The following is a 24,683-nucleotide window of genomic DNA, read 5'->3' on the forward strand; positions in this document are numbered from 1 at the left end:
TGAATGGTTGTTTGTCTATATGTGCCCTGCGATTGGCTGGCGACCAGTCCAGGGTGTACCCCGCCTCTCGCCCATAGTCAGCTGGGATAGGCTCCAGTATACCCCCACGACCCAAGTGAGGAAAAGCGGCATAGAAGATGAATGAATGAATGTATTTATTGAGGAAAATTATCTTTAGTCATTTGTGCGTGGCAACACGACAGGAAGTGATTTTTTTTCATGAACTGGCGGATCATTTTTGGCAGTAAACTTAAAAGGAAAAGCATTCAAATTTTGTGACATACATTTAATCTATTGTAGTTCTTACATAGTTTTCGGATTGTTTTTTTTAGATCATGTCTTCGATAACTTCTAACAAAAATAGAGACAGGAAGAAACAAGGAGGTGGTAGATGGAGAAACGCAATAAAAAGCCAAGAGAAAGGCTTTAAAAAGCAGAAATAGGTTGTGATAACATTTGCAAGTTAATTCAACCATTTGCCACACTTTCTTAACAACTTCAACTCACACCCGCTTTCTATGTTTTACCTTTGGGGATGAATCCAAATAAATAAATAAATAAATAATGCAGTGAATGTGATTTTTATTTGTATACACAGACCATATATTTTAATCCCCTATACCAGAAAACAGACATTTCTTGCTGGTTTTATAATCCCTGGTTTCTCATTAAACTTCTATGGCCAATGAAGCAAGACAGACACAAGTAAAAAAAAAAAAAAAGAGAAAAAAATGTGTGTAAACCTGTTTGTGTGTGATATGACGTTGGTTACTGGAACAGGTGCGAAGCATCAACCAGCTCTCTGTACGTGTTTTCAGGCCCGCTCGGTGTATTCAGAGCCAGTGAATCAAATGATTAATAAGTGATCCCTTAGTCACCCATTAGGACACATGCAGTGCACCTGTTTTCATGGCTTCAGCAGGTTAAGAGGCTGATGGATGTGACTGTGAGGCACCATGCAGAGGCATTTCCATCCACACAGGGTAGGAGGTGCCTGCACGCGTGTCCATTTTATGTATTAACTGCATCCTGTGAATGTCCATCAGGGTGCTGAACAAATTACAATAAAGGAAGCCACCGGGTAGCGCTGTCGTCCATTTCGTATGCTTGACATCGACTTTCCGGTGATCAATACAGGCTATTGGAACCTTGGAATGTTTACTGGGTTGTAATGAGTTGGAGTAGAGCAGTGGTAGCATTAAAGCATTAAAATGTCAAAGTTGTGCAATGTTGAGCACTGATAAATGAAACGACTAGTAGGGTATAGTTTTTATAATAACTCGGTGTTAACTTGGCCAATACATGCTCAGAATTATTCTGTCAGCGGTCCGTCCTCGCTCTATTGGCGGTGACAGTGTTGCTTTTCACAGTCATAATCCTTTGGGAACTCCTCATAACGCTCCATAATAATTACGTACTCATTTTTTTGTAAAATACACTGGCTGGGATCGCTTCACTTTTCAGCGGAAGTAGAATAATACGACGTCAAGCGCCCCCTTTCACGTGAACGCGTACTTAGCACAAAGCCGAAAACCGGACTTGACAAAGTAAGTTGATAACCACCGTTGCGGGTCCAATTAAGTCTGATTGCGGATGTTGGGTTTCTTGAGCACGAAGCCTGAGTTTGTTGAGCCACTTTCGCCATTTACCCCGTCAGCCAGAGAGTAGTTTTGTTGTTCTGTATTATTAACAATATTGTTGTGTGGAAATCTTTGCACTAAAAGCTGTTTTGCACGGAAAATGTAGCCTGCTTTGTTTTTTCATGTTTATACGTGTTCAAGTCATGGTTTACGCACATTCACAGAATTTGTACAAAGGCTAATTCAAAATAGTGACGTCGCTGTCAAAGAAGAGTGAAGGGGGCGCCACCCTGTGGAATATTTAAAAATTAAAATTTAATCCACACGTCAAATAAGGTTATAATCAATATTTCAGAATAATTCAAACTCATATTTGTGGGATATCTACATTCATTCCTCCCGGTGATTGTTTCCAAAATAAAACGAGTTAAGGCCAATAGAATATAAAAATGAGCCAAATGAGACAGTTTTTTGAACGGCTCTTTGAAAGGAACGGCTCACCAAGATCCGGCTCCCCTCATCTTTATTAACCACATCTGATAGTGTTGTAGCTGACTCGCTGCACCGGAGGGCATAAGGAGTAGAAAGCTGTTCACAGATGGAGAATACATGAAAGAGTCGTTCATAAAAATATCACAGATTCTCCGAATTAAAAAAATAAATAAGAAATTATTCAGAAAATGAAAGAAATGCCACTCCCTGCTAAGACAGTAAAGGACAAGACTAATAGAATGGGAACAAACATCACCAGCAAATTGATGTCATTCATTCATTGCAAGCATATTGAATTGGCCGTGATGAATCAAGTGATGTAAATGATATTGAGCAGACACACAGATATGCGGATATGTGAACTTTTTTTATGTTAAAGTTGGCAACATTTTTTTTTAATTGTACACAAATACGGGGATGACTCAAAAGAGCCTACATTGTTCAGTGTTTAAATTATTTCAAAGTAAGCCTACACATGGACTCTGAACTTCTTGAATTCTGTAACAACTAAATTAAAAAAAAAATAAAACTTTTTAAGTGTATAAGCTGTGTCATGTTTTGCGGCTCCAGACAGGAGGCAAAATGGCTCTTTTGATAGCAAAGGTTGCCATGTTGTCATGTTTGTCCAAGAATGTGTGGCTCCAAGAAGCGCTATTGTGCACTTAAACCACTTTTTACATATACACTGTAACTCTGCACTTGTCCAGCGTAATACTGTAGATGGCATACGGTAATCCCTCATTTATCGTGGTTATGAGTGAATTTTCCACAAAGTAGGATTGCTTATTTATAAATAGAATACTTCGGTAGTTCGACCACAAATTAAATACATTTTTTAACATTATTCGAGCCCTCTAGACATGCAATAACAACCCTATAGTCACCTTTACACTTGTATTACCCAATTAGGTACTTATAATCAGAGACATTACACAATTTAAGACATAAATATGTTGCAATAAATGCCTGGTGCGTGTTACTAATGACACCTATTGACCAGTGTAGCGTACTACATTTCACTGTTTTTTAATGCCTTATACTGTGTTTGTGTTTTAGTTCATTTAGCCACTTTTATGCTTGAAGATGCTTGAATTAAGCCGTAAACTGTGCTTACATGTGCATATATTCTTACTAATAACAGGCCAAAGTCAACCACAAAGCAGTGATGATTCAGTGCTAACATGACACATTTTAACAGCAACTTCATGCTAGGTTAGCCTATTCGCTGAAGACAAACTGCATTATCAAACTTGCAGCTCTGTAATATACAATATAATCTATATAATCTTGTTTTGTTGTGTTATGTCTACACTGCGTGAGTCCAACGGTGTTCGTCACTTATTTTTTTATCACAAAATGTCCTTTTTAGCCGCCTATTAGCTTTTTAACAAAATGGAAACCGGAACCGGAAGTCAGCTGTCACCCATCTACAATGTCACCAGCGGGTCGTTCTTTGCTAACTAACACAGTTATGCCACAAGTCTCTACTTTTCTTATTGAGTGCATCTTTCTGTTGGCAGAGTGTAGCAAAACCTGTTTTTGGGTTGTTTTTTTTTTTTTTTTAAACAAAGTTAATATATATACTGTACATACACACATGGTGGGCTCATCTAGCTGGGGGAGGATCAGAGGTCAGAGGCGACATCCCGTCCATCAGCAAGAGTGTGTTTCCTTCAGGAGGTAATGAAAATCCGGAAATCCAAAAGCGCGCCTCTCTCAAAAGTGAGGGAGATGATTTTTTTCTCACATTCGGAGCTAATAAACAGGCTCCAGTGATAAATTACTGTAAGAACTTCATTAAACAGACAATTTTGCATAATTGCTTGGAAACACAAGGGTGCACTAAAGCTACAGTATGTGTTTGTGTCATGATGCACTCCTGAGTCCTGTCATGTGTTTCTTGCGGGTAATTTCCCAAAGAGGCACCAATTTAGAATCCAGTACAGAGGAATGAAAGAGAATCTGGTTGAGGGAGGGTGCATGAGAGTTTTTCGATCAGGTAGTGCTCCCTCCGTGATATTTCCTATCTAACTGCGGGCACTCATCCATCCCTAATCCAGTTTCTCCATGTAATTGCACACACTAAAGTGGACAACAGACAATGCAGGCACACCAACCTGCTTAAAAACACATACAGTCCACAAGAGGAAGCACACATTTAGGGAGGTTGTCTATGTTAAGCAGAATTAATGATGTCGTCGTTACAGGAGCAAGTGAAGCATGTGTTTCCATTAATGGTGTCAGTGATAGTAGCAAGGACTGGTGAAAAATCAATCCACGCAGATGCAGTCATAGCAGATTACAGCAAGCACATACAGTATAATGCATACGCCCAAGTCATGCGATATCGATTTCAGATACGTTTGGATGAAGATATATATATATAAACATGGAGAATGGCAGTGGCGTCTCATCTATCGAATGCCAAACATTGCAGACGTAAAACATGATGGATAAGAGAAGGATTTATTTATTTATTGGAATTTTGTGGTTTACTTCCATGTCCCTTTAAGCAGGCAGCGAGCACCTTACTTATGACAAGTTGACCAGTTTAGCTATTGTACCCCCCCACACCCATTTAATGTGTTACAGGTTTGTTTGCATACAGAATCTCACCAAAAGTGAGCACAACCCACACATTTCATTATTCCATTATATCGTCTCAATGGACCATACTACTACGTGCAGCTTGTATAGCAGTAAAGATTTAATGGACACAGGACTCAACACACAGCCATCATTGTCTAAATAGCTCACGACAGAAGCAAACATGTCTAATTTGTTTCCAAAGTGTCAATATCTAGTGTGAGCACCATTGTTATTTAGCACTGCATTGATCATTTTGGGCATGGAATTGACCAGACCTGCACAGGTATCGTCTTCCACTCCTCCATGATGACATCACTGATGGAACTGGAGGATGTTAAGAGACCTTGCACTCCTCCACCTTGCTTCTGCTTGAGGATGCATACATCACCTTCACCTTCCTCAGCAAGGCACTTGTCATCTTGGAGGTTTGTTTGAGTTCCTTATCATGTTGGAAAACCATGCGGGCCATTTGCCAGGGGAGGGAATCGTGCTCTGCTACACAATGTCACTGTACATGTCGGAATTCATGTTTCATCTTATTGAACCGTAGCTGCTCCTGTGAGGGCAGCACTCATGCAGCCCCAGGCCATGATGCTACCACCACTGTCAACTGTCAAGACACAATTATGTGACTACTCATTTCTGTTGCCAGCTATTTAGACAATAATGGCTGCGTGTTGACTCATTTTCAGTGGATAGTAAGTGCATCAGTAGAGTCGTGTGCATTTTGGTAAGCTTGTATTTGCTGCAGAACATCAACAAAAAATTGCCATTTCCTTCTTTTTGAGCAAAAAAGTGAAAATGAATACAAAATAATTGGTAAGCTTGCTCACTACACCAAAAACTACAAAAAAAAATAGTGAAAAGGAAGCTACAACAGCTTTTCCTGTTCTACTACATGTTGGAGCATGTGGGAATTTATGTCCATTTGTGAGGTCAGTGATGTTGAACCAGTTGGCCCTGGGGTTCATCCCACAGGTGTTTGAGGTCACACAAACTTGCTCTTTATGGTCCTTTATGGTCTTAATGGCTTTGTGCACAAAGTTGGAAGCTTCGAGTTGTGCAAAATGTCCTGGTGAGATGAAGACCTAAGGGTTCTAGCTTGACCCTAAGGGGTGTGTCCAAACTTTTTTCATTATACTACAGTATTTTCCCAAAAGTCTGTTCATCCCTCCTACTTCATCAGCAATTTTATCATATCTGTTTCGATGGACCTAAGAAAAATACTATAGAAACTACAGAAATGAACCTTTGATATAGAGTGGTCCGACAAAAAACTAAATATGGGAAAATTGAGGCAATTTTCCCCCTCGGAAATAATTTAAATCCAATTAATCCATTCCGGACACTTAAAAATATAAACAACAAATACATTTTATAGAGAATAATTATAGTTTAACATGCAAAAAAACAGTGCATAATAATTATAAATGATGACTGGATGGAACTTGTTGTTGATGCAGATTTCCCGTACATTCTGATGAGATCAATAGTGTTTCTTCTTTATCAAATTGCCGACACTCACAACTTTCTTTGGCCCCATGGCGGGTTACTTAGCAGTCACACTCAATAAAAATATGTAGTGTGCTTTGTTTGGGCACTCGACTTCACGGAACCACATAGTACAGGGCAAACAACCTCGATTGTATACTGTACATGCAATATTGTATGACAACTGAGACAGCGTACGAAAAACGAAGTAGTGGATTCAGGGCCCCAACTGTAATCCGTATTATTGTTATGATAATTATTATTATTGTTATCTTGTCATTATTGTGCCTGTTGTGAGATCATTCAAAACTCCAATAATAACCTGTTGTTCTGGCGATCAAGTCTGGTGCTTGTGTGTCTCACCGAACATTGCAATAAAATTACTGACCTATTGACCAGTGTAGTATACTACATATCACAATTTGAGTCCATCTTCTTAATGGCTTATTTTGTATTTTAGTTCATTTAGCCTTTTTTCTACTTGAAAATGCTTAATTTAGGCAAAAAACCCCATTTGCTTAAATATACATTTTTTAAGCTAATAATATGCCGTATTCAACTACAAACAACATGATTTATTAATGAATACAGTACATTTTTGAACCGCAATGTGGCAAAGGACGACTGCATTGCTTGACAAGCTGTACATTGACTGCTCTAAAGTATATCCAAGTTCCATTTTTATAATCTTGAAATGTGAGGTGTGTAGCTTCAGAGAGTCTAAATGTGACAGTTTGTAAACTCAGTCGGTGGATAAAAAACATATTGCAACCACGGCTCAATCTCAGTTACTCACTTGTTTCCCCCATCTCATATTCGCTGTCTCTGAGCAGCTCAAAGATGTCCACCTCCAGCTTGCCTGTGGTGGAGCGATTGCTGCTCCTGTTGATGCTGTCTTTGGCCAGTGTGATGGCCAGACGCTCCCCTCTGCTGCACTCCATCGGGTCATCAAGGATGGCAGCTGCAACGAAGAAAAAAAAAAAGAAGGAGGTGGATAAGGAGGCATTGAGTGCGGACGACAAAGACAAGTGATCATTATCCTCCAGTCAGTCAGAATAGCTTTTGTATAATTGATGTCTTTGGCAGAATTACAATAGTCTCCCACCGTCCTGCTAATGTGGCTCTTAAAGTGTACCAACAGTCCTTCAGTGGAATATTTTGTGCATGTTTTTCTTGATGAAGCTTTTAAGACCCTTTTATTGCAAATATCTGATAACGATATCTGAGTAAAAATTTCAAAATCGAGCCATGACGAGACTGCTGCAACTACCCCTGCAGCATTTGCTATACACTGTGTATGCAATGTGGATGCTATTATAGTAGGCCGGGGGTTGTCAAAGTGTGAGACGGGCCTCCCCTGGGAAGCACAGGAAGACTTCAGGGGAGGTGCAGCAGCATGAGAAAAACAAAGAAAAAAAAACTTTTAAAAACCTGCAGCGCTAACTCCAGTTATGGCTACAGGCAAAATGAAAAATGACTTGTTTTAGTTCATACATTCAGCGAGTGCGCAGAGTGACTAGAAACCCCGCAGAAGTTTTTCAGGGAGAACGGGGGGAGTTTAGAGGAGTTTATATTCTCTGGCGGGAGGCTCACTATGCCACACTTTGAAAACCTCTGTTTTAGGATGCATATTGGAATATTGGTGATGAGACTTTTTATGAAGAAAGTAGTGCATTCTGTCGTCACAATGTTAGAAACCCATGAGTCATACAGTAGATGACCACAATGTATCCCATGGAACATCCTCCCTGTTGTTTATGGTACTGTATACTGTATGTATGTAGCATAAAACAATCAGTTTGCAGGACTTAGGCCAGCTCTTACAGCAAAAAATTGCATCAATTCATCAAAAATTGAAGGCAACTACTTTTGGGCCCATGTTGAGATGCTAACAAACAAACCAAATTCCATTCAGTGTGATGCAGTGTGTGTCCTGTGCACAATGTGTGTCCTATACACAAAATATGCCAGCATACAATAACAAAACAATAATGCTCATAGCAAACAAGTGTTTTATTTTCTCAATAGTAAACTTCTAAAATGTGACCTTTAGCAGATAACATGCACAATTGTTGTCATGGTAGATGAAGCACAATAAATAGAAACAAAATTGAATGTCATGTCTACTCTTTAGGGGTATAATATACAGTGTATAATATACATATACAGTGTTATCACGGTTCGGTTGATATACCTCGGTTTTAAGGTCGAGGTTGGGTTCATTTTTGGGTACAGTAAGGGGAAAGCTTTAATGATGCTTCAAAATGAAACAAAACAAATTCAAACTGCACGCAGGTAAATGTCCAATAAACACAACTGTTCAAAATATGTAAAGTTTCTTTTGAGTAAAGTGCAACAATGCGGACAAGTGCTACAGTCAGGGTTCAAACAGCAGAGGTGCGAGAAAGTCCGTTTTTTGCAAGTCTCAAGTCTTTGATCGCATGCCTCAAGTCAAGTCTCAAGCAAAGGCGTGCAAGTCCAAGTGAAGTCTCCAGCCAAGACAAGACAGTTCGAGTGAAGTCATAGGCTTCAAGTTTGAGTCTTAAGTCGTAACCACTGCTAAATGTTTACCAAATAAAATACCACGACCTCCTAATTTGCAAATGCAAATTCAATCCATGGTACCATTCAACAGCCTGGCGCGAGTCCCGAGTCATGATGTCAAAGTCCAAGTCGAGTCGCAGGTCTTTGATGATAATGTCAAGCCGAGTCCAAAAGTCATCAAACTTGAGTCCACACCTCTGACAAAGAGTCTGAATTACTATTTTATTTTCATGAAATTAAGCTTCCTTATTTCCTAAAGTGCAGTATTAAAGGTGCTGTTTCTCATAGGTGGTTATTGCGGTGAGTGCGCTAGCGTTCAAACATACTATCGTAACACTCACACGCAGGAAAAGGTGAGGTGAGTTTCTCTTAGACTGCGGGCCGAAAGACAAATGTCATTCAGTTTAACTCATACTTGAGAAGGATGTTTACATTTTTTTGTGCAGTCTGTTCTGAGACCACAATTGCTAACATACCCTAGCTGGGGTGTTTTTTTTTTTTGGTGAGAAAAGTGTACTTTGGAGCCGAGAGAGGGTTTTCAAGATTCTGCTCTGCTGCCGCCTGTCTGCTGTGTTTGTTGCAGTGCACTGCTGGTAATTACTCACCTGGCCTTCTTAAGCATGGCAGGCAGAAGGACTCGTTCAGTGCCAAATTGTTCCTCGGACTTCACTCGTTCTCCCCTCAACCCTGCATTGTGTTGTTCCGTGTTGTGTGAAGTAGCTTTCCGGTGTTTTGTATTGCCTGCACTGTGAGTATTTTTTCCCCTGTTTGGCTTCTCCAGCAGCGGTGTGTTTTTTGTGCTTCAGCAGTAGCACAGTATTGCATTCCTGCTTGGTGTCTCCTCATCTATGTTAGTCATTTTTTCCCTGCTAGACCTTTTGCCTGGCAGCGTTTTATGTTTCCTTTTTGTGTGGCGTTGCCCTGTACTTACTTTGGACTGTATGTTCTTATATTCTTCTGTATGTATGTTTACTCCTGTGGAGGACTCTTTTGGTATTAAACCTTTTTTGTTGTACATCGGATTGTGTCCTCTCTGCAATTTGTTATCCAAACTCCGGCTTATGTGATTCGTGACAACGTGCTCATAGTAACTACTAACATAGTAACATCTCTTCCTCACGCTCCACGTCCACCGCTATCGCCTTTAATTTACCGCCTGTTTCTTCCACCTCATTAGTGCTAAATATCCTTGACAAGAACAAAAGGTGTGATATCATCCCCTCCAGCGAGGCTCCATCACAACATAGCACATTGCACATGTCTGAATACGTGTAGCCAAGCCGTTAAGACAAGTAGGCGTACGTCTGTTAAATGAAACTTCAAAATCTGACATCCTCTGGTCGCCCAGGATGTGACATTTTAGGTTGGTCAATACATGACAGCTGGCAAACAAGGAAGAGTGATTCCACTACGGAGAAAACACAAGCCGGGGCTTGATCCAAAACAATCAATGCGTCGCTGGGAGGTGTGCAAAGGCTGTGGACCGTGGAAGAAAATCTCAGTGATGGCAGGCATGAAAAAAGAGGATTCCTGAGAGAGCGCAAAGCACCAGAAAGTGATCTTAGGAGGTCTATTAGCTTCTCTTACAGATGTGATCCTTTTGTAAACATGCACGCCTGGCTGATTCGCTATGGAACACCCTCTGAGCATTAAACGGCACAAAACTATTAAGCAAATCAACTTTTTCATCTGCAATAATAGTTGAGCGAGGCAGGCTGGGAGCTTTATTGCAGTGTGCAGTGCAGTTACAATGGCGCCATTTGAGTACATTTTACAGCAATGTTTTGTCTCTCCAAGCGGAAGAGTTTGGTTGGGTTCACTGGGGTACAGTTCGCAAAGGTAAACCCTGGTCCGGCGTATGGTTTCCTTCACAGGTGTGCAGGAGGGATGCCAAAACTACCATTGGCTACATACACTAGTGCAGGGGTGTCCAAACTTTTTCCAGCAAGGGCCACATACTCAAAAATGAACAGATTCAAGGCCGCTTTGAAAGCCTCTCAGCTGTGTGATATACAGTAGATGAAAAAGCGCATTGTTAGTATGAACTTTCATCTTTTTTTCCATTTTTGCTGGGTTTTTTTTCCCCAACTTTCTTTGTCAATTTACTTTTTGTAATACACTAGGTCCCCAACTTACGAACACAACTGGTTCCAGACGACCGTTCAGAAGTCGATTTGTTCGTAAGTTGAACAAAAGGTAATATTACCAATGATATAGGTACTACATGTACGTGTATACATATGCAGTATATGTGTATGTATGTAAATATCAGTTTGGATGCAGTAGTAATATTAAACAAGGATAATTAATGAAAAAACAATAATAAAAATGATATAATAATACGTAATGATAAATGTTATTTACCTTTGAAGAGGAGTGGTCGAGCATACGTCGTTGTCGTGGAAGAGGAGGAGGAGTTTTTGAAAAAAGAACAAATGGTCATCGTCGTTAGACCATCTAAAAGAGGTAGTGTTCTGTGGGTGGTGTAGAATTAAGCAGGCCTATTAACTCTTCATAAACTTTAATCACACGCTCTGTCCGGGTTGTATCATACAGCTACAATTTAGCTTTCCATTTCTCCTTTAAACTCTCTCCCCACCGTCTTCCTCTACCTGTTGGTCCCATTAGCAGTGTCACAGTGCCCTCTACTGGTCAAGCATGTAGCAGTATAAATATGGAGTTACTACGAGGCAAAATACATGAAAATATAAACCAGTCAGCTTGTGTTTGTATCTCCAAATGTTCACAAGTCGGATGTTCGTAAGTAGAGAACCCAGTGTATAACTTTTTATTCTCATATTTTTACTTTATTCCCCCAATATAACATTTTGCCCAATTTTCCAAAAATTACAACTTTATTTTTTTTGGTTTGTTTCTCATAATTGGCTGCACGGTGGTAGAGCGGTTAGCATGTTGGCCACACAGTCAGGAGATCGGCAAGACCTGGGTTTAAATCTCTGTGTGGTGTTTGCATGTTCTCTCCGTGCGTGGGTTCTCTCAGGGTTTTCTCCCACATTCCAAGGTTAATTGGAGACTCTAAATTGTCTATAGGTATGAATGTGAGTGTGAATGGTTGTTTGTCTATATGTGCCCTGTGATTGGCTGGTGACCAGTCCAGGGTGTACCCCGCCTCTTGTCCGAAGGCAGCTAGGATGGGCATACCCGTGACCCGAATGAGGATAAGCGGCATAGAAAACAGATGGATGGTTGTTTCTCATAATATTGCAACTTTTACAAAATAAGATGCAATTAAAATGACTATTTTATTATTAGAAGTTTACTTGCAATTTTTCTTTTCTCGTTAGAATACAACTTTTTTCTCTTAATATTTTGATGTTACTTTTGTAAAATTAGAGCAGATTTTTTTTTATTTCAGCTTTGTAATTGTAAAATATCGTCCATAATGATGACTTTATTCTATTTTTTTTTATTTTTTTCTATTCTAACTATTTTGACTTCATTCTCATAACGTTTTCTGCAATCAAATTTTCCCAAAATTACAACTTCATTCGTTGTTTTGTTTCTCATAATATCACTGTCACGGTGTGTCAAGGACGAGTTGAGGCTGTCGCGTGCCTGACCCCCAGTGTGCAGAGATGAGGCGGTGGCGTGCGAACAAAAGATCTTTAATGGTGCACGGACAGGTGCAAACAAAAAGCGACAGAGGAAAAAAGGCTCTGTGAACACAGGGTACTGGTAGTTCAGGTAAGTCTACTTCTCAGGTGACAGCAGTGGTCCGGAGACGAGGAACAACGGCAATGAACCAGCGTCGTACATTCGACGGTGCTGGCCTTTTAACCGCCACAAATGTTAATTGCCTGCAGCTGCGCGGCCACCAGGCGTGAAGCGACTGCCTCTTCCTCCCCGGAGAAAGAACAGCCCGTCAAAATAAAAGCGCAGAACAGGAGGTGCCCGCTCCTGTTCTGCGGAACATGACAATTACAACTTTAAAAAAACCCCATCTTTTTCAATTTCAACTCAAATTTCAACTAAAACGACGTTGTTTTTTGTCATGTTACGTCATTCTCTTAATATTTTACTTTATTTTTGTGAAATTACAGCTGCTTTCTTCTTGTAAATTTAGTTCTCATAATTATGACTTTATTCCCATAATATTTTATTTTTGTAACATAAATTTTTCCGCAACCTAATTAAAAAAATATATAACTTCATTCATTATCGTTTGTTTTTCATATAATGACTTTTAAAAAAATCCATAAATATGTCAACTTTAATTTTTTTTATTTTTTCTCCTTAGATTACAACTTTTTTCACTTAATATTTTGACTTTACTCCTGTAAAATCACTTCTGATTTTTCCATTTTTGTTGTTGGAAAAAAAAAACAACTGCGAGCCGCAAATGTCCCCCAAGCCGCACTTTGGACACCCCTGGACTGAAGGCTGCTACTTAGTCTGGCTGGGAAGGTGTTGCTGTTTTATGCAAAGCATCAACAGCAACACTAAAAGCTTAAAAGGTCCCCTTCTTCTGTTTGCACTCTTGCACCTGCTCATTCACGCTACACACACCAACAGAAATGGAGTGTTTGCTTTAAGAGAAGTAACAAGTGCTAAATGAATGCAAGAACGAAGGCATTCAGAGTTCAACCTGCATCAGGAAGGGGGTCATGTTGTGTGGAGTTTAGTAACAGGGCCTCAAGAGAAAGGCGCAACCCCAGTCCGGTGGTGCCTCAGGAGAAACACATGTTCTCAGTTTCTGAGTTTGAGAAAAGTAGCAGTCTAAAAAAGTCATTATTCTTTTGAGGAATTGTCTATTATCCGAGTTGCTACAGCTCTGTGCAAGTTTTAAATACATATCAAAAGAAATAGCTTACACTGTATTTCATGGGAATGTGATTCTGGGTGTTGATGGCCGGAAAAGACTGAACTGGTGGGGGAAAAGGGCGGATAGTGCACAGGGGATTTGAAATGCTTTAGAAGAATTTGGATATTGTGAAGCGATTTGACACGGCTTTCATTTGAATTGGATTTTCCATTCATGTTTTATTCAAACGCGTTGGTTACTATTGACCGTATTTGGGCTCTCACCGGTTTTATTAGCTACACGGACCACACCTCATGCATCAGGTAATTGAGACTCGAGAATACATTTCCACTGAAGGCAGTGATGCAGAAATCTAACACTTTTCACAAAGAAAAGCCAATATACTATTAAAGTATGATACCGCGTGGACATAAAGTTGTGCTTATTGACACAACTTGTCAGAAAAGTGAGAAGGTTCTATGATCTGAAAGGAAACAGCAGGGGTCTCAAACTCGTGACTCACGGGCCGAGCTCGACAGAACACTAACTACAACCACGGTGTGAACACAAAACAATGACAACAGAACATTTAACAGGTAAGCAAACACACGTAGGACAACAAGTACTACTATGGGGAATAATAAACAACAACTATGTTGACTATAAATATATAACTTTAGCAACCTATTACAAAACAAGTGCCGCAAGGCATGCTGGGAAGCCATAAACACTCCCAGCGATGCTACGTTAGACAGTAATCCCTTGTTTATTGCGGTTAATTAGTTCCAGACCCGACCACGATAAGCACATTATACGCAAAGTGAGATTCCTTATTTATAGGTAGAATATTTTTGTAGTTAGAGCATAGAAAAACTGTTTACGACCTTCTAAATAGGGATTTTAACATTATTGGAACCCTCTAGACATGAAATAACACCTCATAATCACTTTTGCACTCGTATTGTCCAAATATAGTAGACAAATATAAGACATTTTAGGCATAAATAAGAGCAGTGACAGCGTACTTCCTGCGGTGGCTATTGTCTCGTCAATGAAACATTACTGACACGTAGTGACCAGTGTAGAATGCCGTAAACAGGAGCCGCTGTCGGCCACAACTCACGCCAGTCATCCGCACTCTCCACACTGCTAGCCATGTTAACGCTCAGCTAAACACAGTCAACTCTAGCTAGCTGACGTACCACACGTCATTTCCCAGGCCCCGCCTCTTAAAGGCGCACACAACAAGTCACAGATACTGTATTACACTACATATCAAGTAAAACATGACAGAAATCAGTGTTGAAAAATAACATTACAAATATAAAACTTTTAATTTTAATCCATCCATCCATTTTCTACAGCAATCCAGGTGGCCGGAGCCAATGCCAGCTGTCCTTTTGATATTTTTCGGGTCAGACACTAAAACTCGATTATTACTGGATAAAGCAGTAGCCTACTCCGGTCATTGATATGTCAAGAAGTAAACTTCCCTCCTTTAATGAAATAGTCAGCGAGCTAATTCTGCAGAGCAAACCCTTTTGACGAAAAAGATGGCGAAAAGAAAGACTAAAGTAGAGTACGGTGCAAAACCATGCAGCACCAGAAGTCGCATTAATGGTAAGTCAGTATAACAATGTTAAAAAAAATTATAAATTCAGAGGCTTTTTATATGCATGCTTAAAAATGCACACATTTAGCTGTATTCCATGTTAAAAAATGACCATATGGATCTCATGGAAATACATTTTAAAATATGTGTCTTTCATGCCTCCCTTAGCCAAAAAGGTTCCCAACCCTTGTCCTACATGAATACTTGCATGTACATTCTGACCAAAGGTTGCAATGAAAAGAACACATCAAGGTTGCAGACCTCACAATTGAAGTCTGTCCTTTCTCAGCAACTATATTCCGCTGACTATTACTATCATAGCATTGTGCATTTTTGTCCACAAAGCCACGCCGACGAGAGTCATTCAAATGAATCATTTCAGATTTTCCATCACCCGTGACATGGCTCCGTTCCTTTCAAATTATGTCATTGACTTGTGATTCAAATTGGCTGCTTTATCTTGCAGAGGTCACTGGCGTTATTGCAGATTGTAATAAGCATGCACGGCTGTGCATACGTATTATGCAGCTGCAGAGCATAGTTTGAAATAAAATCATTGAAACGGTAACCTTTTGAGAGACTCACTTTTAAAAAGTTAGATTTTTACAGGTATATCAATGGAAGCTTCTGGAATTTTTCATTTTATTGAGGATTCCTTTGACGTTAAATGTTGGTTACAGTTTCAAATAAGTCTCAGAGGTCCCACAGTAGTGTACTGGAAGTGTGTTGCCCAAAATCTAACCTAGATGCTGGACAGTTTTAGTAAGCCTTACTGGGAACACGTCGGTTTGTGTGTATGTAGCTTTAAGAAGTGCGACTGCACTTTATCCGCCTTTTTACACACTGGAACCGTTCTTAGCGTCCTTAATCAGTTGTAATAAGATGTCATATATCGCATACAACAACGTAACATTAAGGAGTGGCACATTTTAAACTGTGTAGCGTTTTTTTTTCACAAAGGTGTCGATGATGAAAATGTTCCCTTCATAATGTCACAAGAACTTGCAAATTCAAAAGCGACTGAGCGCCTCTTCTCCTCTTCTCTCAAAAGTGGAGCAAACATGTGAGGGACGTGATAGATTTGTTTCTCATTCGGTGCTCATAAACAGGCTCTTGGTACACATATTACTGTTAGAACATCTTTAAAAACCACTTGTCAGCAGGGTCCTTGAGAGTGCATGGGAGTTTGCCCAACCAGTCCACATGTGCTTTCAACCGTGTTCCTGGAGGAATACTAGTACTCTGGGAGTATGTGGTACTGGACCACCTAATTCAGGTATTTGCTCCCTCTATGAACGGTGTCAGAGCTTGGTCCGCCTTGCCGGCAATAAGTCGGACTCCTTCCCACTGAGGGTTGCCCTTTGTCGTCGATTCTGTTCATTACTGTTATGGGCAGAATTTCTTGGTGCAGCCAGGGCGTTGAGGGCAGATGATGTGGTCCTGATGGGCCTTCTGCTCCAGTCTGTTTAAAACACTTAAGTTTAGAATAAGTAAATCGGAGAGGCTAACTAGTTAGCTCAGTAGCTTGCTATGCTAGCGGTGGTAGTCTTTTATGTCCCTGCAGTGACCCTGTAGCCTGCGCAATGTGATGTAAACAAAGAAAAACAGGAGCGTAAAAGTGGCTATCGGGGTGTTATTTCACACCTACAGGGCTCTTATAATGTTAAAACCCATATTTACAAAATCATTAACAGGTTTTCTATTTTACGATGCTCTAACTGCTTCAACTGGTCTTTTGATTGGAGTGTATGCCTGGTTTTGCTGCTATGCTGCTCTAATAGAAGACCTACCTTTCACACGGGGATCACACGAGGGTTTTGAACTTACCCTTACTGGCAACTGCATTTCTGAAGAACAGTGAGTGCAGACGAGTTTCCTCGAGGATTACAAATGAGCTGCAACAGCGGGCCAATGAATGGTACCAAACACTGACCAATTAAATCCCTGGGTAGTCCTCTTTCTTTCTGTGACTTCATAAGAGTCTTTGAATAAATATTATGTAATCGTATAAGGATTTGTGTCTTTCTAATGTTTCATGTAAATGCAGTTGACATAATCTTGTTTGGTACTGTATATGTTCGCATTTGATGATAAGGCCACGTTCACACTGCTGGGTATGATGCCAAATACAGATTTTTTATTAGAATCTGATCTTTTATGTGGTCGTTCACATCACCCCAAAAAAAGAGACTTGTAAATGTGTATGCCATGTGTCTGGGAAGTGACGTGCCTGCGCAAAACATGACGTCACACTCACCGCCGTGTTTATTGAAGTAAACATTGCCCCTGTTTGTGCTTTCCTCAGCGCGTTTGTGGCAATTTCAAGGATTTTGCGCAGAGGGAGTCAACATTTCCTTAACCAAATGATTCCATGTGGAAGATTAGGAAGGAAGAGGGCAATGTCAATGCAATGTCTGTGTGGGTGCGTGTGGGTGGATGTCGGAACCAGGAGTGATGAGACACAGATGTGGAAAATGTTTTTCAATGACATATAAGTCAAATATACAGTATGCAACCTGACTATTCAGACTGCAGTAGATCAGATGCATACAGTATTGGATTTATATCTACATACAAACGAGGCCTGAGTTGCATTTGAAAAAAATCGGAATCGTACTGTTCACACTGAAAATCAGATCCAGGTCACATACGAGCCAAAAAAATCGAATTTTACCTGCACTGTGAATGTAGCCTTAATGTATGTATGGGAGGTAAAGCTCACAGCTTTTTATTCAGCCGGCCTGCCCTCCCTGCTTCCTAATCAGAGTCATATGCCTGAAGTTGTATATTAATTTTAGTAGCTCTCACCAATTCACTTCCCTTGCAAAATTGTCTATCAGGTATAAAGGTGGGTATCACAACCATCCTCAAAACTGAATTGAGTGTGTAGGCTACACAAGGTAGGCACCAAACTGTTATGATTAATTTCTAGCTACGATTGACAGTTATTTATTGAAACATGCACACCGGTAATTAATCATTGTGTTTATAGTAATAAATACGGTGCATCCGTGTTGCGGAAAACACAAAATAACAGAAACCCATGCCTACAAAATAAATTACTTTGGAGATCTAAATGAGCGTGACATCAAACCGGCTGGCAGGCCCTTTCAAAAATAAGTCAGGTCACGCAGAAATGAGCTGTCCAGATGGTGATGGGGCGCCCACTCCACCGCCTACCTGAGTGAAACGACAATACAAAAGCCATACAAAATAAAACCCCATCTGAGGGCTCGCGTTTGTTTGCTTTATCATTGTTGGAGTGTATCATCGTTCTTCTCACTTTCCTCTCTATCAGCTGAGCCCAGAGCAACACTGCAAATCCTGATGCCCTCATAGTTACTAATCGCCTTCCACACTCACTAGCTGCTGGCAAACATTTCAATTTCAGAAGGACAGAAAAAAAGGCTTATAATGGGCAGTGATGGCGGTGATGTGAGGGAGCAATGGTTGTCATGCAAAGACAGCTGGGGAATGTGGTTCAACGTGAGCGCCACCACCACACTGCAGTGGGATTGTCACCAGAAACAAACAACTCCATCGCCAACGGACATACATACTCTACATGCCTTTGTAGTCATGCGCAGTCGTTAGGGATGAGCATTTCGCACATTTTCTTTGATCAATTACAGGGGCAATTAACGTTCGGAACTCCTGTCTCCATGCCAGTGTTGTATTTAGCAGAATGCTGCTGCCTGGACGAGGGGCACACCATTTTTATGCAACTTTTCAAGTTGATTTGTGAGTTAAATGAGCAGTGAGGATTGGTGACCTTTTTGAACAAAATAACAGCATGTTTTATGGTTATTACATGATCATATGAGGGCGCAATGACGACATGCTAACAGATCTGAAAAAGTCCTCATCAAGGCCTTTAGTTTGATGTATAGTCGCGGTTCGAACTTCGCTCCCTCACTCATCGCAATTTTTTGAAAATGAATCAATCAAAAATATTGAAAGACAAGTTATATTTAGTATTCTGGTCACTTGGCATCAGTAATGTTACATCAATGAGACGTTAGCTTAGATTTGATTACCTTCACACTGCATGCTGTCAGCCATGTCCGACATAACATATTGAAAAAAGTTCTCCTCCCATTCTGTGTAGAAATGGTAAGTTTTTAGCTTCTTACTTTGTCCTCCTTCCCCGCTCCTTTTGAAAACCTTTCTTAAATTTAGAATAAATAAAGTGGTTGTTAACTTGTTAGCTCGTTAGCATGCTATGTGTAGAGCGGTGGCCGTCTCTTGTGTCCCTGCAGTGATCCCGTAGCCTGCGCTTTACAGTTGAGCAAAGAATAATAGGAGTGCAAATGTTACTATAGGGGTGTTATTTAGTGTCTACAGGGCTCTAACTACAAAAATATTCCATTTATTTATATTGCATTCTACTTCGCGGAAATTCCGTTATTACAGATAAAGGAGGGACGACTGTATGACTTGAATGCTTGGTTGCTTGGTTTTTTCATACAAAAAATACATTTCGGCCGAAATGAGTTTTCTCCATAGTGTGGCTGGGCTCTCCCCTAGAGATAAGGTGAGAAGCACTGTCATCCGGGAGAAACTCGGAGTAGAAAAGCTGCTCCTCTGCATTGAGAGGACCCAGATGAGGTGGCTCGGGCATCTGATCAGGACGCCTCCCTGACGCCTCCCAGTGGAGGTGTTTTGGGCACATCCGACTTGTAGGAGGCCTCGAAGAAGACACAGGACACGTTGAAGAGACTACGTCTCTCAACTGGCTTGGGAACGCCTGGATGAAGCAGCCGGGGAGAGGAAAGTCTGGGCTACCCTGCCTTCCCTTCCCTTGGGCTGCTTCCCCCATGAACCAACCTTGGATAAGCGGAAGAGTATGGATGGATAGATGGAAAAAATACATTCATATTACAGTTCGATGGACAAACTTTCATATTTATTTTATGTTGTCATTATTTGTTTTTTTTTTATTTTGCCTCTCCTGGCCTGAGGCACTTACACTTCCTGTCCATCACTCAGTGCGTTCACGTCTGTACCGTACCAAATGTACCGCATCAGAAAATCAGATTACGCATACATTACACCGCTAATGTGAATCAATGTACATGACAGCCACCACCTATTATTACTGAACAATGAAGTGGTTTAATGAGTCTCAAGTCCCCAAACAAACAGACATCATAGTCTGTCAATTAGGACCCAATCATGTCACACCCTGCCTTCTCTCACCAATTTGTCGATAAGTGCGCAATATTACATCCAAATCGGCATTTCAGCCATCACTTATTTAGTCTTGTATCCACAGACTGAACTAAAGTCTGAATAATTATTCCTCTCACTAAAATGAGGAAAGCTTGTAATAAACACACACACACACACACACACACACAGAGTTAATAAAAACAAATGAAACTTTGAATCAATGAAACGCTGAGAAAGCATTACGGGGACCAATATGGGGACCAGAGAAGTTATAAAACCCAGAAATAAATCAGGGTAGACTGGTTGCAATCAACAGATGGTGCCTGAGAAACAAAATGAAGCGGCGTGAAGAGTGTGACACAGGGATAATCTCAGCAAGGGGGATATTATGAGGAAAATAGGCATGATGATGATGCAGTTGGAGCTGTGAATCTAGAGTGGGACCCCAGGAATAAGATGTTGGATGGCAGGAAGGCAAAATAAAAAATAAAAAAAAAGAAACCCTTGGGGAATTTGCGCCCTCACTGGGTGTCATTACCTGTCAGTCAACCTATCTCCCTCTACAGGCCTGGGCCTCCAGATAGAGGCATGTAATTGTCTGGAAGGTCAAGGGAAAACAGCAGACAGTTTGAGGGAAAGGGGGGAAAGGTTAAGAGAGAGGAAATAGGGGAAATAAAGAAATCAGGGAAGGGATAAATATTGAAGGCAAATGTTTATGCAGTTCATGGAAAATGAGTGAAGCAATGCAGTGAAGGCCTGGATGGATTCTGACAGGAGGACTCAAGCTAGGAATTTGAAAGCTGGAGTCGTTGTCTTATTGATGTGGAGGGATTCGATAGGACAGAATAAATTCCAACTGGTCTTATATGCACTGTATTTACCCGAATATCAGAGCTTTTCTCCCTGTCACACAACAGTGACCTGAGGCAAAGCAGTCGTGACCAGGTGTAAGATTTTCAGTTTAAAAAATGGCCTCTTACTAGCCCAGGATAGCCGTAGCATCTAAAGTATACGCCAGAAGCCGAGGTTGCGAGCTCATCACATTTATTGCAGGTACCGCAAGACAGTCCGACAGCATTTTCCCCAGCACACAGAACAGGACACACACACACCAATTCACCCAGACCCCTGTATATAGTGAGAACCCAACCATAACTACTTAATGGGAGGGTGAGGTAGTTGCTATAGAAGTCATATTTGCACCCTCCAGATCTCTTCTTCATGTCACAAATGCATTCCAATGCCAATTCATTTAGGCCTCAACCTCTGTACACGTCATCCTCTACATTATACAATATGTAACTATGTTGACAAAAAGCACGGCATAGTGAACCATCCCCTCCTCCAGGTGAAACTTGGAAGAGTCCAATTAGGGTGATGACATGCACCTGGCCTGCACTCACATGGGCGCGCTTCCATGCTTGTGCCCCAACCAATCACCTCAAAAGAAAGGAGACACTGATGAGAAATTACAAACAAATAACTTCTGTGAAAAACTAACTACTTAAAGATCCAATCAACAGTTAACAGAGATTAATTGGCAAATAAATATGATATACTAGATACATTGTACACATAGAAAAGTGAGTGTGTAGGCGGGGCATACACCTGATCAGTGAGGGAGGGTTGACAGCTCCCTCACACCAGGGTTGTGAGCAATAAACCGACTGGATATCCGGTTTGACGAGATTAAAATCAGACATAAATCCTTAGATTAATCGATTGTAGATACACGTATCGCAAGACTAGCAATCAGTGCCTCTCTAAAACAAGGCAATATCAACTGTCGATTGTTGCACATGTTCCGTAGATTACCATGGCTGAAGAGGAAAATGGATAAAAATAGTAGCAGTGCGCTAGCGCCAGCTAGTAAAAGCAACAGATTTTCAACACATCAGCAAGACAAAAATCTTAAATTTGGAACGTCTTTGGATCTTACAAGGATGGAAAACACGACAAAAGCCAGGCCACGGCAGCTCTGACGTACACTGGCAGCACAGCAAATCTTGACCAGTGAGACCAACAGAGTGGACCATGGTATCCTTTTTTCTAGGGCTGCTGCTTACCTTGTTTGGTTTGTAACCTGTTTACGTTTAAATATTGTGCCTTTGTTACCTACCTTGAGTGTTCAAAACACTGTGCAGGCTGAAATGTTGCACAGTTATTTTGAGTTTGGATCATTTCAAGTTAACACAGGATGTTCATTGCACTCATGTGGCGAACTGTGCTATTTATTTATCTTTACTTGAAAACATTTGTGCCACGTTTGAAGATATTTGTCAGTATTTGAGGGGCTTTGAGGGGGACTAATGATTTATTTCTTGATTGGACCGAAGGCTAGGACTTCCTTTTTTTTTATCTCATCAAACAAAAAGATGTTCATTCAGGAAGTCTTTTTTTTTTGGTCCGTGTATTTGATTCTGTTGTTGTTTTGCTGTCAACTTTATTTTTGCCAGTGCCTTACAGCATGTCTTGGGATATGATGTGCTGTTTCACACATTTGAAAATACTGTGAGAATGACACTTTTATAGAATTGGCTTCTTTATTTTATAACTGAAGAATACTGAATACTACATCAACAACTGTTAACCGTAGAATCGTACAGAATCAAATCATATTGAATCATATCTTTTGTACAAGAAATGCCAAGAAAATCCAATTCCTTTTCGTTATGATCAATAAAATAGCTTTACAGCATATCGCTTTCACCTAAAAAAAAATGGACATGCAAACCACGCAGCGTTTTGGCATTTTTTCTATAACTTTATTGCATATTGCAGTATTTGCACAAACAGTGATTACGTGTGAAATGCACCCAGTGTAAGAAGCGTAATGAGTTCATTACACAACATTAGCTTATGAGAAGAGCTGCTGCTGATATTATGATAAGTATTATCATAATATTATGATAAGTGTCCGCACAGGCAGCAAAAATGTATAAACACGCTATGATCTTCTCACATATCACTTGCACATTTGGTCACAGGCTAGTATTGCATCTCTGAAACCCTTGCAGTCACTTCACAAATGCACTATACAAATTTTGGATTAGAAAGCACACGTTTACCACCATTGTCCAATATTAGATAAATACAGACTACTCAGCTGGGACAAATGTCTCTATTATTTATCAAATTATTCACGAGCTATCATCTCCTCTTCAACAGTTTGTCAACATCTGAATAGCTTTTCATAGCAAATTTAGAGGCACTGAGAGGGGAAATTACATTATTCCTAGGCCTGTCACGATAACAAAATTTGCTGGACGACAATTGTCCTACAAATTATTGTCGATAATCAATATTGTTGACAACATTTTTTTAGACAATGTTTTCATTAATTATATGGCATAATAATGCCCGTACATCGTATCAAAAGAAATAAACTTTAATTTCTAATTATTTAACGTTTTAATTGGAATGTTAAGAGCTTTTAAATAAATTAAACAAAAAAAAAGACAATTAAAAAAGTCAATGAGAATATAATGGACACTGAATCTCTTTCACCAAAAATTGCACTTCTATAAAAATCACAATCATAACCAAAAAACAAAAAAACAGACCGTCTCTCTGTTAAGAAAAAAAACAGACACACATGCAGTTTTACAGTGTATTGTTAAAATAATGTAGGGGGTCATATTTGAGCTGGACCACATATCTGTGGTGGCGGAACAAAATGCAATGTTTCTGATGTCCTTCAACACGTCTTCTTTCATTCGGTTATACAGTTCAGGATTTGCTGTTTGTGACATGTACGTTCCCCCAGGCAATTCGTGCTGTCAAACATTTCTAACATTTCCTGAAATGTTGTCTTTTCAACCGTATTGAAAGGTTGGGGTTTTTTTGTAATGTAGCGAGCGACACTGTCTGTGAGCGCAGACCATTTTGCGTTATTTCGTTTACATCTATTTTGCCGACCAAACGCCTCAGTAAGCGTTGGCTGTCGGGAGGAAGGCTCTGCTGCACCTCCAGCAGTATTTTTTTTTCCCAGTAGGGAAAACTGAAAAGGATGGTTGTGTTTCAGGTGTGCATACAAGTTGGTCGTGTTCCCCTGCTTCCTCGTCACTACTTTCGAACAAATGCGACATATCGGTTTGTCAGTGTTCACGCACTCACCTTGTTCATTCTATTCAAAACCGAAATATTCCCACACTGGGGCTGTGGAATTTGCCTAAGAAACCATCGCTTCTGAGGCCAAATTGCTCTGTATCCATTCACAAGTAGTCTCGCCTCCACAAAGAGGCTGAATGAAAGGAGGGTTCACTCTCTCCCTTCATTCCACTATAGAACCAATGCGCACAGACAGATGTAGAGTGAACCCTCCTTTCATGTACAGGTATGTGTCTTGGTATGATGTTTGATTGTTGGCTCATTGTGTTCCGCTTATTCGATTATATACACTTTTAGCAAATGGGGTTAGGACTAGGGACTACAGAGGAAA

The 24,683-nt window shown here is 40.4% G+C and overlaps 1 protein-coding gene across 4 annotated transcripts in view; it reads right to left on the minus strand.

The window, feature by feature from the left end:
- Positions 1 to 24,683, minus strand: part of grik4 (glutamate receptor, ionotropic, kainate 4) — a 418,260-nt gene that overhangs the window by 184,860 nt on the left and 208,717 nt on the right. For all 4 annotated transcript variants that reach the window (XM_054795183.1, XM_054795185.1, XM_054795184.1 and 1 more), the window contains one exon: positions 6,949 to 7,113. In XM_054795183.1, the coding sequence (XP_054651158.1) occupies positions 6,949 to 7,113 (165 nt within the window). The remainder of the gene's footprint in view (positions 1 to 6,948; positions 7,114 to 24,683) is intronic.

The sequence above is a fragment of the Dunckerocampus dactyliophorus genome, chromosome 12 (assembly GCF_027744805.1).
Source record: "Dunckerocampus dactyliophorus isolate RoL2022-P2 chromosome 12, RoL_Ddac_1.1, whole genome shotgun sequence".
NCBI lineage: Eukaryota > Metazoa > Chordata > Actinopteri > Syngnathiformes > Syngnathidae > Dunckerocampus > Dunckerocampus dactyliophorus.